At 46.9% G+C, this 15,992-nt stretch overlaps 1 protein-coding gene and 1 long non-coding RNA gene across 2 annotated transcripts in view; both read left to right on the top strand.

Moving 5' to 3' along the window:
* The first annotated feature begins 560 nt into the window (after positions 1–560).
* Positions 561–15,992, top strand: part of iqsec2b (IQ motif and Sec7 domain ArfGEF 2b) — a 28,798-nt gene continuing 13,366 nt past the window's right edge. The window contains 2 exon segments of the mRNA XM_068711626.1: positions 561–1,990; positions 1,992–2,434. Coding sequence (XP_068567727.1) covers positions 1,973–1,990; positions 1,992–2,434 — 461 coding nt within the window. The 5' untranslated portion in view covers positions 561–1,972.
* Positions 12,178–14,601, top strand: LOC137873405 (uncharacterized). Its single transcript, XR_011103203.1, has 2 exons — positions 12,178–12,430; positions 13,221–14,601. It is a non-coding gene; the product is annotated as an uncharacterized lncRNA (long non-coding RNA).

Here is a 15,992-nt window from a genome sequence, read left to right on the forward strand (position 1 = left end):
ACTCTCACTGACATTCAATTCACTTCCCTTCTCAGGCTACTTATAGCTTAGCTGGTAGAGAAAGTATATGTAGTCTGAAGATTGTATGTAATCTGTCAGCCCTTTCATAAAGGTGTCTCTTTCTGTGAAAAGACATTAGCCCAAATTAAAAGCCAGGCGAAACTAACGCACCATGGAGGAGATAAGCAATTAAGACCATTTTAATATAATGTAATCCATTTATTTATCCATTAATTAGCCTCAACTCTCGAGAACAGCTCCATACATTAGTACCTTCATTGATATGAAAGCTCCTTTTATAGTAAAGATTAAGATCTACTTGTAACAGTGGGGGGGCTGTTTGAGAGCCAAGAAATGCAGGCAGTATGGATGACACAATAACAAAAACCTTTTTTTTTAATTCATCCGTTCACTCGCTGTTTAGGTTTTCATGAATATTTCCTCATTTGTTTTTCCACTTGCGGTCCACTGCACAACGTTCAGTGAAGTTACTCCTTTATTTTGAAACTCTTGGCCGGATGTTCGATATTCACTCCTTGACGCTGATGCGCTCAGAGGAAACGGCGCACAGAATCGCTGCAGTTCAGACGCTCGAGAAGCGAAACCTCCGCGCGTGTTTCTGCGCCACGCGCAAAGAAGACTCCCCGCTGCACTCCTTCACGGATTACCTTCCTGAAGCGGCCGAAACTCGTCTCAGATAAGTAGGAAATGACTCAACCTGGTCGTTTAAAACCGATTCCAGATCCAAAGTACACTTCAGAGATTTAGGCACAGCCTATTGAGACTTTCGGGCGGTCAATTATATTCTGAACAGTTCTTTGGTTTTTTTTTAAGTTGTTGCTCTTTTTTTTTTTAAATCTCCAAGCCCAGGTGTTTTATGAATGCGTGACGTGGAAGTAAACTCTGCATTATTCGTGGATGAAAAAAAAAGCCCAGAGACACGCGCACACTTTTGGGAACTAATCTGAATTTAAAGCACTAGGATGTAGTTTTTTGTTGGACCAGAGGAGAGGATCTGGACCCCGAGAATGAACTTCGTGAGCCACCTCTGCTTACTTTCTGTGCAGTAAAGACACATCGAGCCATGGGTTGAAAGCGACGATGATAGACTGCGGGGATATTCAACGTGGGAGGGAGCAGCATTTTCTGTCTTATGTAATGATTGACAGTGCCTGATTATTAGAGGTAGATCATAAACAACATCACCTCCCCATTACCCCTCTCTCCCCCCCGCCCCCCACCTCCCCACCTCCCCACCTCCTCCCCCTTGTATGTCGTGGAGGCTAAAGAGTGCTTGATGCATATGAGATGTTTTGTAATGAACTAAAAGCTGCTCTTAAAGTTAATTTTTAAAGTAGGGTATGTCACAGATGAGTGGATATAACTTGATATTCCTTTTGGATTTTGTTTTGCTCAGAGAGCCATTAAGTTTAAGTTCATTATAGATCTCTGATCGGCCTCATTTAGACTATACTTACCTCCGTCACTCCCTCCCCCCCCCCCCCCACCATCCAGTCTCAGTCTGTTTTGTAATATTTTTGCTTCATGAGTTAATATTCATCATGACGCCCCAAACTCTTGATCTGCTCCATGCTGACCTGGCAGGGTCTCTAAAAAGGACTGTGACTTCAGGAAAACAAACAATCAACAGTGTGTTGAGCTTCTTTATGAGCTTTGAACTCTATTCTCGGCAGTGCAATATTTTCAATGGCCACTAAGATGCTGTAATGCTCATTTTTGCCCTCGGATTTGGGGATATGTAGTCATTCTGAAATCCTCAACCTCTTAATCTCTGTGACTTTCTGTTTTTGAACATCTGAAGCCATTAGTTAATCTTCACTAGAGCCTTCGTCGGTCCCTCCCTCCCCCCCACTCATCAGGGCTGGTGGGGGGGGTGGATCTCGGCCCCCACGGGGTCGAAACTGTGGTGGTGGCCGGTGGTGGTCATACCCCCAGAGGCAGGGCTCCCACCATGGAGACCAGCCCGGAGGAGCCCCAACCGGGCTGTGGAGTACCTCCTGGAGCTCAACAACATCATCGAGAGCCAGGCCAAGCTCCTGGAGACCCAGCGCCGGCGCATCGAGGAGCTGGAGGGCCAGCTGGACCGGGTCAGCCAGGAGAACCAGGATCTGAGGCAGGATCGCAGCCCACGGACGCCGGGTTCGGACACTCCCGAGCAGAACCACAACCACAGCCAGCCCCTGTCCCTCCCGCTCCATCATGGCAGCGGTGGCGGCGGAAGCAGCGGGAACGGTAGCACCTCGACGGCTCAGGCGACCGCCGCGTCGGCCACAACTCCAGGGCCCAGCAGGGAGAGGAGGACCCACACCAGGCTGACCCGAGGTCTCTCCTGCAGCTCCTCAACCACCGAGCGAGACCGGCTCGAACGCACCGACAGCACGGACACCAACGCCAGCTCCACCATACGGAGAAAGTAAGTTCTTTTCTAAAAAAAACAAAACAACAACAGAGGCCTTCTTCTCTTTCGGTTTGATCTCCCACCGGTGACCTCTGAGCTGCATGTCATCTGAGAGGAAAGCCATCAGTCTTTATCCTGGTTGCTTTAAACTGTAGTGATGCCCATCCGATGTGTGACGCATGAGTAACACGTATAGCCTGAGCCCACGAAATGAAGCAGCAAGCCCTTTCTAGTCATCAGAGATAATCCTCACAGTAATGGGTCTAAACCCGAGAAGGTTTCTCTTTCTTTAATACGCCACCACGAGGAATTATGCAGAGCGCCGGACTGAGGATTATGGTGTAGAGTGATATGTGCTCAAGGTGTCCATTTCACGGTGGTGTGTGTGTGTGTGTGTGTGTGTGTGTGTTGTGATTCCTTGCCTGCAGAGGGTTTGATTAGTGTAATGATCGCAGTGCATTATGTGAGGTGCGTAGGAGTCTAATAGTAGTACGGCGAGGAACACTCCAGTCCAGGTGGGTTATGGGTCTTTTTTTTTTCCTGGTGATCTGAACCTTCTGGACCAGTGAAGCCCTTACGTATTAAATAACCGCCTACTGTTTTCTAAAAGTGTGTTTTTTTCTTTTTCCTCTTTACTCTGTAGGCTAGTTGATTTTAAGAAAGACCCCCCCCCCCCCCCCCCCTTACCCAAACTCAAGGCCGACCTGAAGTTAGAGTGCTGCAAACACAAGCTTTGGCAAACAGCAAGTGCATCTGTCCTCGCTTTTACTTAACCACGCACACGCACCGATATAGTCGGCTTTTGTTCAGGAAGCATTAGGCTTTGTGAGTAGGCAGCGATTCATGCGAGGGAAAAAAAAAAAAAAAAAGTACACAGTGAAGTATATTGTTGCAGTCGCAGCGACAGAAACCCATTGGTCCTTTTTTTTTTGTTGCATGTATGCATACAGCGCACAGCGTCTCTCTACCAGTAATCTCAGCAGTTATTACCGGATTTCGCTCACTATCTGTTTTCTTAAGGCCCCAATCGTCTCGTCGGTGATTAATTCAGACTTCGCCAAATCCCTTATTGATCACGGTTGTCTTTTCCTCCGCTGTCTGCCTCTCCGCCCCCCCCCCCCCCCCCTTCCCGTCCTCCCTGGGGAGGACTTAGTCATTACACAGAAGCACATATTAGTTATTTATGTAGGTGTTAAATGCAGTGATGAATTGTGAATGTAGAAGATCTTGCTATTCCCCCCCCTCCTCCTCTTGTTAATTGCCCGTGGCGGTTTGTTGCATGGCTTTTGGATCCAGACTCAGACAAGCGTATCATATGAAGTGCCACATTTGAATAAACAGTCACCCGCACAGCAGAGCCATATTGTCCCTGTCTGGCTGTGACTCAGCCGAAAAACCCAAACTGGCCTATTAGCTTAGGTCAGCGGCAGAACCCTCTCGTCTTGATTGCGGATCAGATTGGAACACGAAATTCGTCACCGTCAGCGACCGCGACGCTCTAAATATGGCTCAGATCAGAGGAGGAGACAGAAGGAAGATGTGGGAGAGGGACAGGGGGAGGGGGGGAGAGGGGGGAGGACAAAGATGACAAGGGGGAGGAAAGTGACTGGGTGACCTTACTCAGTGTGCCTCAGTCTAAAAGAGAAATGGTGGAACACACACACTGATTCTCCATCTGTCAACAGGGTGCGTTAGAGAGAGAGAGGAGAGAGAGAGAGAGAGAGAGAGAGAGAGAGAGAGAGAGAGCAAGGGAGGCCGAAGAGGGCAAGGCTCCCAGAGCTGCCTTTGTTTTTGTCCAATTAGATTTTGATCCTCCAGCAGGATTCCTCATCTCTGCCCTGCGCTCTCTGTTCCTCACATAACCCACAACTTTTATTTTCGGACCTATAGAAACTGAATAAACTGTCCCCCGTTTGTTCTATTTTTTCTTTTTTTTTTTCTTCTTCTTCTTTCAGCCCATGCGTGCGTTAACTGCATCAAAACAAAGTCACTCCTCTCCTCTCCTTTCTCCCAGCGGCACACGCCGCAAACAGCTGTCCCAAAATGCTACCCTGTGTTCCCTTCCTCTCCTCCTGTTAACCGTGTGAACAATGCGACTCTGAGGCCTTTGGGGAGGAATCATTTGTGATCGTCAAGTCCCTCCTCCCAAGAAGCAGCAGGTTGGAGGGCATTGCCACGGTTTCGCTGTGAGCACGGCAGATGTTTTTTTTTTTGTTGTTGTTGTTATTTTGGGAGAGGTCACGCAAGTCTGTGTGTGTGTGTGTGTGTGTGTGTGTGTGTGTGTGTGTGTGTGTGTGTGTCTTTTTATAATGCATGTGATGGTACAAAAATGTGTGAAAGAGGCTGGCAAGTACACACAGAGTGCGTGAGAGATTAATTAGTGTGACCAGAGTGTAATTACCACTGGCCCAAGGGTGATCATTACTACTGTGTGTGTGTGTGTGTGTGTGTGTGTGTGTGTGTGTGTGTGTGTGTGTGTATATATGTGTCTTTGGTGAGTGTGTGTGTGTGTGTGTGTGTGTATACCTGGGATGTCCATTAATAGACAGCTGATGTGACCCCTGCAGCCGGCCAATACAGGCTGTCATGTACCGGTCCTCTCTGAGAGGTCGCTTCCTTCGGCGGTGCGCTGGCAGCTAGAGGTCTCGTCGACAGCCCACAGTGGTGGCGACACTCAGAGCGGTAGTATTACGTAAAGGCAAAAAAAAAAAAAAAAGAAAGAAGAAGAAGAAGAGGACCCGAGCTATCTTTTCCATTCTTCACTTTGGCTCTCGCTGTCACAATGAGGAGTTGTTCAGAGGCTCCAAAGAGCCCCGTGAAGGTGCTTGTGTTCCCGCCCCGTCTCATTCATTCCATCCATCTCCCTCTCAGCTCGGGGCATTGTGGGTCATGAGCGGTACCCCCCCCCCCCCCCCTCTCTGGGAAAATTGACATTAATTTTAGGCAATATGGAGAACGGTAATGGACTTTTTGTTTCATAAGGAGCCTCATTATGTATAGCTCTACGACACATAACCCCATCCCCTTTACACCCCCCCCCCCCCCCCTCCCTCCCCACCTCCCTCCCTCTCCCTCTCTCTCTCTCTCTTGCTGTCTCTCTTTTTAAAACTCTCTCTCACATACCCACGTACACACACTCACGCTCTCCCCCTCGCTGCTTCTGTTTCCCACTGCTGCAGATATGACTCAGAGAAGCTGCAGAAATTACTTTTGTGCTATTCTCTTTCCCTTCCCCTTCTCTGCTCTCACCCGCTCTTATTCCTTGCTCCAGTAACCGAAGCACAGTTTTCTCCCTGATTGGGTTGATTAAGGAATTCTTTCTCTACGCTAATGAAGAGCTCCCAAAATGTAATGTTTGATTTTTGACGTTTTTTTTTTTTTTTTTTTTTTTTGTACATGGTATAGTATAGCTGAGATGCAGCTCGGAGAAATGAACCGGCCCCAGGCGAATGTGTGGGTAAGCTCAGCTGTGCTGACCTGCTCCGAACAGTCTGTGTGATGTGATGGGAGGTAATTTATCCTCTCTGGACTCAGCATGACTTTCTCGAAAGAAATACATTGAAGCTGCAGCTGCCATTTTCTCCAAAAAAACCCCACAATCTCGTTCTCCCATAAGATCTGTATCACACGACGCCTGGTGGATTAGACGGTGTTTCATTCCGGGCCAGATTTAGCATATTGCTAACAGTTTCTGATGATTGCTGTGATGCAGTGTAGCTAGATGTAAATGATGGATGTGTGTGTGTGTGTGTGTGTGTGTGTGTGTGTGTGTGTGTGTGTGTGTGTGTGTGTGGGAGGCAAGTGTACGTGGGTGGTGTTTTTTTTTTTTTTTTTTTTCCCTTCTCGAGTGCAGTGAGTGTTCATGGCTTCATACAGTGTGTGCAACGGGAGGAAAAAAAATCAAATGTTTTGTCATTTATATTTAGTCACACGTTGCTCAGGACTCATGAAGATACATGTTCTCAAGTATCAGTTGTGAAGTGAGAGAGGACTGACCAATGGGGGCCCCGGCTCTTTCTGCAGAAGGTCACAGTCGTCACAATGAGGCACTCAGGATTGTACACTTAATATATTAATAATATATTTTTATTAGCATGCATATTACACGCGAAGGCAGAGGGGTTGACGGGCTTTACGGTCGGGTTTGATGTGTCACGGTGCTGTCGGGTTTCATCTGATATCTAGTGCCTGAAACCACTCTACTGGTTCAATTATTCATTTTTAAAGATTAAATACAAACCGCTTTTTAACACATCACATATCATATCACATATATATATAAGTACAGATCTATATCTATACATCTATAGATATATGTGTGTGTGTGTATATATGTGTCTGTGTGTGTGTGTGTGTGTGTGTGTGTGTGTGTGTGTATATGTACGTCTGTGTGTATGTATTTAATGTTTAAGTTGCACCTTGGCTGTCCTTGTTTCAGATGAAGTCTATTTATGTGTACACATACTTGGCCAATAAACAATAAAGCTGATTCATATTCACATTCAGATCTATTTTGAACTGTTTCTTGGCAGCATATCCTGCCTTGATCACTTTAATTGTACAGAAAAGACCAGATATGGCAACAGAAGCGGCCGATATCGCGTGAGCAGACGGACGGGCGAACGGTCCCTGTGAGATTAGAAACTCATGCTTTACCACCAACAGTGGGAACTAAAGAGTCTCAGGCTGCATATTGTTCTGCTCCTTACCGTTTGTACCAACACTGGAGACCCACTTTTTTTACAAATGACAAACCATCGCGACCCAATTCACAATAATAAGCCTTTAACGGTAAGAACCGTAATTTGTGTATAAATGGCCGTTCCTGACTGTCTTTACTGCTATCGCCGCATCACCTTACATTATCTTCAGTCGGTACGTTAAGATGTACGTTTTATATGAATCATAACTTTGTCTTATGCATGTGTTGTTGAAAATGACATCAAATAAAAGCATGAAGGTGGGCAGGCTAACAAACAGAATGTCCGCTGGCCTTTGATTCAACGTTAGAAGTTCATAATTATTAGAACAATACAAACAATCAGTCTCCCTCATGTGGCTCAAAGGTGTACTGCAGATATAAATGTTAAATCAATTCTGCTAATTTCTCCTTTTATCTCCTTTTTACCCAGTCTTTGTTAATGGCCGGTCTAAACCGCCACATCAGTCTTTCCTGGTAATGGTAAGGAGACGAGTGAATACCTGTGGTGTGCAGCGTTTCACGGAGAGCCGTCAGAGATGTAGTTGCTGTGGAAACTGTAAAGCTCTCCTCGAGGCAAGTTACAATATTACATTTCCGGCCTCCTGTTCTCCCTCCAATCCTTTCCTCCTTCAAACTTACCTCACCTATCCAGTGGTGGGAGGTGAGGAGGAGGAGGAGGAGGAGGAGGAGGAGGAGGAGGGGGCAGCTAAATATCCCGATCCTGACACAACCTCCTCCCCCTTTCCCCTTCTCTTTTTATCAAAGTCTTTCGCTTTGTTTTACACGGCAGCTGTGTAGTGTCTCACAGCAGCCGTGGTAAATTAGCGCACAGATTAGCGGCCTTGCTTTGTTATTAAGCGCCTCCTGTCCGTCAAGAGTCCATCAGTGCCGGCGTTTGATCGACACGGGTGCCTCTCAGACGGTCTTCTCCCAGCTGTTGCTGTGACTTTTTTTTTTTTATTTATTTATTTTTTATTCATTGTCTTTCCGGGTTCAAATGCAGATAAGTGGCCCTTCTGAAGGAGGGGTGTTTTGTCGAACACGCTCGTGCGCACGTTCTGTGGAGCAGAACAGGGAGACTGGTTACCGTGGGAACGCTGTGAGCTCTTCTGTGAAGAACTCTGTGGGCGAGAGACACAGAATAGAGAGATGGAGAGAGAGAGAGAGAGAGAGAGGAGAGAAGGGTAGGAGTGGGAGCATGGAGCGGGGTGAAAGACAGAAGCGGGATTGAATGACGGCTCGGTGGGAATGGATGATGCATGTTGAAGACAGATGAACGCTTTGATTCATCACGTGTTGCGTCTTTCGTTGGAAAAGATGGGACGGGGTTCCTCTGGCCGGCAACCTCGGACGATTAGTCACGCGCCTTTATGACCGAGATCTGCTCCAGACTTTACAGAGCCTCCCTTTTTTTTTTTAGGTGATCTGCAGGAATATCATTTCCTTGAATTAGTCCCTCTGTGTCTCCCACATCACATTTAAAGGAACTCAAATGGTCCTTCATTGGATGAATCATACCCGGTTAAAAATCAAACACACCTATACACAAGCACTCTCACACACACACACACACACACACACACACACACACACACACACACACACACACATATGTGCACACAAACTCACAGGGCCCCAGCAGGTGCCTGGTGCGCGTAGATGAGTCGTAACTGTAGCCGTGCCCCTCCTTGTCAGTGCTTTCGCCTGGCACTCAACGCCAACACGCCCACACAGGCAGTCCGCACTGTTGCCAAGCAGTAGGAGATTCAAGCTCGCAGCAAAAAGCAGTTTGATTGTGGAAGAACTGGTGGAAGGGAACGGTGTGTGTGTGTGTGTGTGTGTGTGTGTGTGTGTGTGTGTGTTATTAACTTTAGGCTACAACGCAGCGTGTGTGGTTATCAAACGTCTCTGTCAGCGGGAGTCAGGCAGGGTCACGCGCTGGAGGTGGGATGACGCAGTGCGCTCCCACACTCTTATTTCATAGACAATGGCAAAAAAAAACCAACATTTTTTAAAGTACAATCTGAAGTGGGTTGTACCATTCCGGAATTGTGACGGACATGTTTTCAAATTAAACCACCCCCCCCCCCCCCCCCCCCCCCCCCGGAAAAGCCACGTGGATGCAAAACGGACGTGCTCTCCGGCCCGCGGGCTTCTTTACGAAACAGTTGTTGTGGTGTGTGTGTGTGTGTGTGTGTAAAAAAAAAAAAAACCTGCCGACCACAGCAGCAGGTGATGTCTTCCTGCGATCGCAGCATGCGGGCCTTGCTCTCACTCTCCTCGCTCATCTATACATAGCCTCTCCTACGCGCCGACTCCCCCATGCCACTGCACACAGGTTCGAGGAAACAACTGATTCCCAACAACAGCCACCATCCTATTTCCATTTCCACGTTCAGCCTCCGCCCGTTCCCCCTCCCCTCCTCGCCGCTCTGTCCTGCTTCCTTGCATTCCTCCTCTCTTGATTATTTCCACCTTTGCCCTCCTCCTGTGTTCAAGCTCTCCCACTCTCCTCCCACTCCTCTTCCTGCCTCCAGCCCGTGTCAGCGTCACTGCTTTAAATACCCCCCCCCCCCCCCCTCGATGTACCTCTTTTCCCTTTTAGCCTTGACTTCCCCGTGTCCTCTCTGCACACCAGCATCACACACACCCTCCGACCTGTGTCCATTCTCATCTTTATTTGATGAGCACGTCGGCTAATGACAGAGAGAGAGAGATGTACACACGCTAAGAGTGTGTGTGGGTAGCATGTGTGCTTTGTTATTCTATGGAGGTGTAGAAGAAGAAGAAGGAGGAGGAGGAGGGCGATTGTGTTTTTTCTTTGTTTTTTGTTTTTTTTATGGAAATCATGGATTCAGGCATAACTGCTCATGAAGCAGAAGTCAGATCCGAGATGAGCGCGTCGACTCTCGCTACACGATGCTATAGTTACCGCTCGTAAAATACAAATCTTGGCAGTGCGAGGCCTCGCAGTGTGTACAAAAGCACGGCTCGCACGGCAGCACCTCTGCCTCTCTTCACATCTCCATCCAAAGAGGAACGGGTCAACGGGTTCAGCTGTTTCAGAGGAAGACGGCGTCACAGGGAGACACGGAGCAATTAACAACGCACGGCTCACGTCTCGTGAACCTTCTCAAATGAGCTGACTTGTAACCTCCGTGTCATCTTTACAAATAGGAACGAACAAGGCGCTCCTGCTCCACACTCTGCAGTTTCAATAGCTTGTTCTCATCTAATCTGAACTTCTTTTTTTTTTCCATCATTTGCGCTAAGCTCACACCCTTAAACGCTCTCACGCTTACCTCTCTCGTTCCCCTCGTGTTTCGAAATCCTCTGAACTTTTGCAAACAGCTCCGCTTCGTGTGCCAGACTTGTGTCTTCTTTGAGTCGATCCAGTCAAACATGAAGTGTTTTTCAGTTTATGAACAGTAGGATTAAAGGATATACGGGCTGGTGGTATTCTTTTGTGATTTTTTTTTTTTTAGTAAATCCCATGAAAAGGTCAAAAACAACAGTCAGTGGCTCTCAGGCCTGAGCCCATTTGTGTCTTTGAACCTGCAATAAGTACTCAACGCTGACTTGACCTTTTTAAGTAGCAATGGTGAATTTGTTAGCAAACAGTTGCTTATCCAGTAGATACAGAGCAACATTATCATCCATTTGGGAGTCGTGTTTCTGTCCAGCGGATAAACGTTAAGTCCAGTAGTCTCTCAAATATCTCTCTTTTAGCTCTGTTCTGGTCTCCACATTCCAGAGAGAAATATGTCTCCATAGCTGCTAAGTGATCCACTTTGTTCACCAGCTGCTCTGTAGCCGTGTCGGTCTGCTGTTCAGTGTTCAGTGTTCGGGGTCGTGGACAGTGAACGCTGCAGCTTTGAAGCAAACAGGAATATATACTCTTCAGCTGCGGATTTGGGGTATTAGTGAGTATTTAAATGAGCAGGAGGGAGTATGTAGGTTCGACTCAAAATAAACCAAAGTGCCCGTGTTCGTGAAGCTGATGAACCAACATGTTACCCAGTGGAACAGTGAGTCTAATTGATTCTCTTTTAATAGCTCTTGGACAACAATAGAGCTCTATGGCACGCAGACAAAAAAAAAAAGAGAAACTTTGGCTACGAAGGCAACACGTCGTTGGTTTGTCTTTTCATTGACAATGAGAACATTCTGTCTCTTATTCGACCATTGTTTTTTCAAGTGAATAACAACATTCTGAAATTCAGTTCTCGTCTCCCGCAGCTGGTCCTGAAACGAGCTGGTTCACTACTGTGACCCGCTTGAGTGTTCCAGTCACTTCCTGTCTCTCTCTCTCTGCTGCTGCTGCTGCTGCTGCGTCTAGCCTCTGAGTGTCTCCGTGCTAAAATGACGGCGACTGCCGTGTCCTTGACAGCAGCTGGCCCCAGTGAGAAACCAGCCATTTACATGCTAATCCCAACCGCTGCTCACTCTCCAGCTGCAGATGGAGCATCTCTAATTCCTGCCGGAGTTAGAGGGCCAGCAGAGAGGCTTCTGTGTTATACGTGCACTTTTGCATGCATTATAGAAAGTGGTTTTCGATGAACCCTGCAGTAGACCGGTATGGAGCTGTTACATAATCTCTCTGAGTGGTTGGAAGTTTCTCGTTCAAGAACTCTGGTGCTGAGCTTTTTTTTTTTTTTTATATATATATATACGGTTCGCTGTCAAACCTTCAACTCTACTCTCCGTCCTACGAGACACCTGTAATGTCTGCCGCGAGTCGATTTCAACTAAACCTGTGGTGTTTGTGACGGTGTGTCTCTGGAAGATGTCAGTCCGCCCCCCCCCCCCCCCCCCCCCCCCCCGCTGTCGTCAGACTCACACACACATCTGTCACACATCTGCCTCTCTTTTTGAATGTGTCCTCCATTGTACCACCATTGACGCTGTATGACTTGTCACTATCAATGTGCAGCTTCAAATCAGTGCTCTCTCTCTCTCTCCTCTCTCTCTCTCTCCTCTCTCTCCTCTCTCTCTCTCTCTCTCCTCTCTTACTTGTTCTCTCTCTCTTTCTGCTTTGCCGCTGACTGTTTTGCGTGTCTCTGCTTTCTCCATGTCTCTATATTTGCGTGTGTCGTCCGGTCTCTGGTCCTTCCTGTCAAGCGTCCGGGCCGCCGTCTATCTCAGGGCAGCCCGTCTCGGCTCCCACCACTCCCACGGCGGCGGGCGGCGCCGCCACCCGCCCACGCCCACGCCGCTCTGTTCCCCACCAGTCTGACTGTTCACAGCTTCGTGAGTCTCCATCAGTACTGCTGCCCCTCCACTGAGCAAAGCTTACAGCGGGAGGACAGGTAAGGGCCACCGCAGGGCCTGAGTACAGTGAGTACGGCACAGTAAAAAAAACAAAAAAACATTGTAAGACGCCTCGCAATTCACCTGCAACAACCTCTCCAGATCTGTCACGCAGTCACCATCACTTTCTGTACATTTCATCCTATCCTGCTTTTACCTTTCTACACCCCCCCCCCCCCCCCCCCTTTAATCCTAACTAACCACCAGTCTCCTACCACTCCCAGGTGTGACTAATAGCCAGGCTTGAAAAAAAACACATAGCTGCTTCGCAGAGAGCGGCATGATTGCAGTCGTCTTCAATAAGCTGCGAGACCGAGGTGGACTGAGTCACAAGTGAACCTGGCGAATTCTCACAATCTTTTCTCTCCTTCCCCTCATTTATCCCCCACCTGATGCCGTTTCTCAGACACATCAGCTGCATGACGCTCCAACACTGCCACCTAATGGCATTAGACAGCTGTGACGTGCACACACACACACACACACACACACACACACACACACACACACATTCGGTGTATGTTAAACGCCATGTTTTTGAATAAAGATGCCAGTTATGTCACTGTTTTTGCTAAAAAAAAAGTGCAGCCTGCTTTAGGCTTTTCTAGTTCCCAGCTGTTTCTGCTTTCTTTCTTTCTTTCTTTTTTAAATGTCTCATGCTGTTTTTCACTCTGTCCTCCTCTTTCCTTCTCTCTCTCTCTCTCTCTCTCTCTCTCCCTCTGTCTCGTCCGTCTGCCTTCCCGGTGTTCCTTTCTGTGTTTTTGTCTCGTCCCGCGCTTGCTTTCCAAGAGAGGAGGGTGAGGATGAGGGTTCCCATCAGTTCTGTTGCTCTGCCTCAGGCTGCAGCAGCCCGTCCTCTCGCTGAGCCGAGGTGCGACGGACCGTTTACCTGTGAAAAGACTATCACAGTTTAATGCTGCCAGAAAAAAACAAAAAACACGGAGAGACCTCACTGTGTACCGGGGGGGGGGGGGGAGGCAAAAAAAGTCTCACTGCATTTTAGCGGGACACGATAGAAATGCATGCATCGTGTAGTCTTTGTGACAGTTGTGCTGTCGTTGGTTTATTCATGTATTATCATCTGCTTTGTGCATTAATTACCATTTTAAGGAATCTCGATGTTGTCTTCTCTCTGTATTCTTGGCAGTTTGTTTCTTTTCTTGCAGCCATAACAAGCTGCCGGAACTCATTCCCCATCGTGTGCTCATTACCGTCGCACTCGTGCTCATCTCAAAAACCCACTAGTTGAGTCATGTCACCTCGGATGTGCTCAGCAGTCCCCCAATTCTTCTCCTCGCAAATAGCTTTAAATTCCTGTCACCACCCCATTATGCAACGCCGTAGAAGCTAGCCCCTCCCGCGTGATGTAAGGACATTAGCCGTGTGCGGCTTGTATGACATGTTCATTTGATTGTTCCTATACACGTCTGATAATTACTGTCTCGTCTACGATCATGTTTATTCATGAAGAGATTTATCTTGTTGGTTTGATTCTTGAGCAAAATAAAAAAAAAAAAACTCTAGTTCCTGCAGGACACTTCATGTCTGTCTTTTAAAATGGAATTTAAATGATTGTTTCTGTAATTTGCTGTGTGTTGATTCAGCCACGCTGGAATGTTGCTGGTACACACCCACCTCACTCATCTCCACCTCGAGCGCCGCACGTTCATCCACAGGCCAAAGTTGATTAGAGAACATTCTATTTACATTCATGTGTTGGTTGTTTGGTGCGCATAATCCTCGAATTCTCAATGTGTGTGTGTGTGTGTGTGAGATATGTAATTCCAAAGTAAATCACAAAACCTTTTGTACTCGTTGTTTCTCAGGACATTTATTGACTGTGTATACAGCAACATGAACCACAGAAAGCATAACTGACAACTAGAGTTTATTATACTTGTTAATAGAAAATTATCATTTGACAATAGTTCCATTAAGAAGCAAGTAAGAAACCTGCTATTTTCCTCCAAGGCCATTTCAACCACATTTTTCTAAAAGCTGTGTCGGCTGCTTCAACACAGTCACCGTGTGTCCTTGCTCTCATTTGCGTTCACGTAAAACGGCACAGACGTCAAGGTCAACCACCAGCAAAAGATAAAACACCAAATGTTTCTCATATTTCTCAATCCTCCTTTTTCTTTTTTCTTCCAATAAATGAATGCACTTCTTCTGTGTCTCTTCGTCTATTCCTGTTATGTGATGTTATGTAATAAAAGTGACTGTGCGTGTGTCAGTGATCTGGTGCAGGGAGGGGTGGAGGAAAAAAAAAAAAAAAAAAAAGAAGCTGGGCAGAGTGAGGGAAGTTCATAGCTGTCAGAAGACTGTCAAGAATGTAGCCTGTACAGCTTTGCAGGGCGAGCAAGAGCCAATGCGAAAGTGTGCGTGCGTGGGTGTGTGTGTGTGTGTGTGTGTGTGTGTGTGTGTGTGTGTGTGTGTGTGTGAGTGAAAGAGAGAGAGAGAGAGAGAGAGAGAGAGAGAGAGAGGGGTGTGTTTGTGTTTAGTTTTTACGCTTCTCCACTCAGTGTGGGACCTTTTCTCTGACAGTAGCAGCATGGTAAGAAATCAGCTTCTTTTTTTTTCTTTTTCTTCCCACTTTTATTTCACTTGTAAAACTGTCACAAAAGAGCAGTTCGTTTTGGCACCGGGCGACAGATGACGGTGTGTTTGTTCGGTGGCCCACGCTGCAGTGATGTAGTGCCTGTGATATGTGGTTTAATGCTGTAGATCACCAGCCTGTGTGTGTGTGTTGTGTGTGTGTGTGTGTGTGTGTGTGTGTGTGTGTGCTGAGCATCGGTCGAATGCAACTGAATCGTCACAGACGGTAATAAGTGAGGTAAACTTATTTTCGATATGTAATTTAAAAGATAAATAGCGTCTGTTGAGTGCTGATGGTTATTCGGGGTAGTTTTGTTTTTAAAAGAAACGAAACCACACACACACACACACACACACACACATGGAAGGAGCGGTACCTGCGTGCCGGATCACATACCTTTCACGTGACGGATCACACACCTTTTCAAAGTCTGGATACTCTGCCAGACTGTCATTTGATGTCACTCAAATGAATGGACAAACGTACACAAGTCGAGCATAACTGCTTCCTTTGTTGGAATCGGGAGGATTTGCCAACTACAATAGAAGTCTTGCAGTCAGCAGTTTGATGCGTGAGCATGAGGCCAAATCAGCTGTACAAAAGCAAAAAAGGGTCAAAATAATGCATATTATTATCGCGGCTCTCATCACTGAGAAAGGAGTCAAGTCATTTCCCCTTATGAAGTGCACGTTACTTTGTGTACCCGCCTGTTTATAGAAGACTTATCTCTTCATTCTTTCTCCCTTCGTGTGCCAGAGATGATCTGATAAGAATGTGCTTACAAAACACTGCTGGTTTTCAGATACAGAACTCTGCAGCCCTGCGAACAATACAAGGTGTACAAGGACTTTTTTTTTATTTTTTTTTTTATTTATCTCTTAATCCACTACCAGGATTCAACATGAAGTGCCATCGTCCACCGACAACAAACCCAGAGAAGCCATGTTTGAGCTTGGAACCGGAGG

This window comes from Cebidichthys violaceus, unplaced genomic scaffold (assembly GCF_023349555.1).
Source record: "Cebidichthys violaceus isolate CVI_PGR_0920_01 unplaced genomic scaffold, fCebVio1.0.p SCAF_165, whole genome shotgun sequence".
Taxonomy (NCBI): domain Eukaryota; kingdom Metazoa; phylum Chordata; class Actinopteri; order Perciformes; family Stichaeidae; genus Cebidichthys; species Cebidichthys violaceus.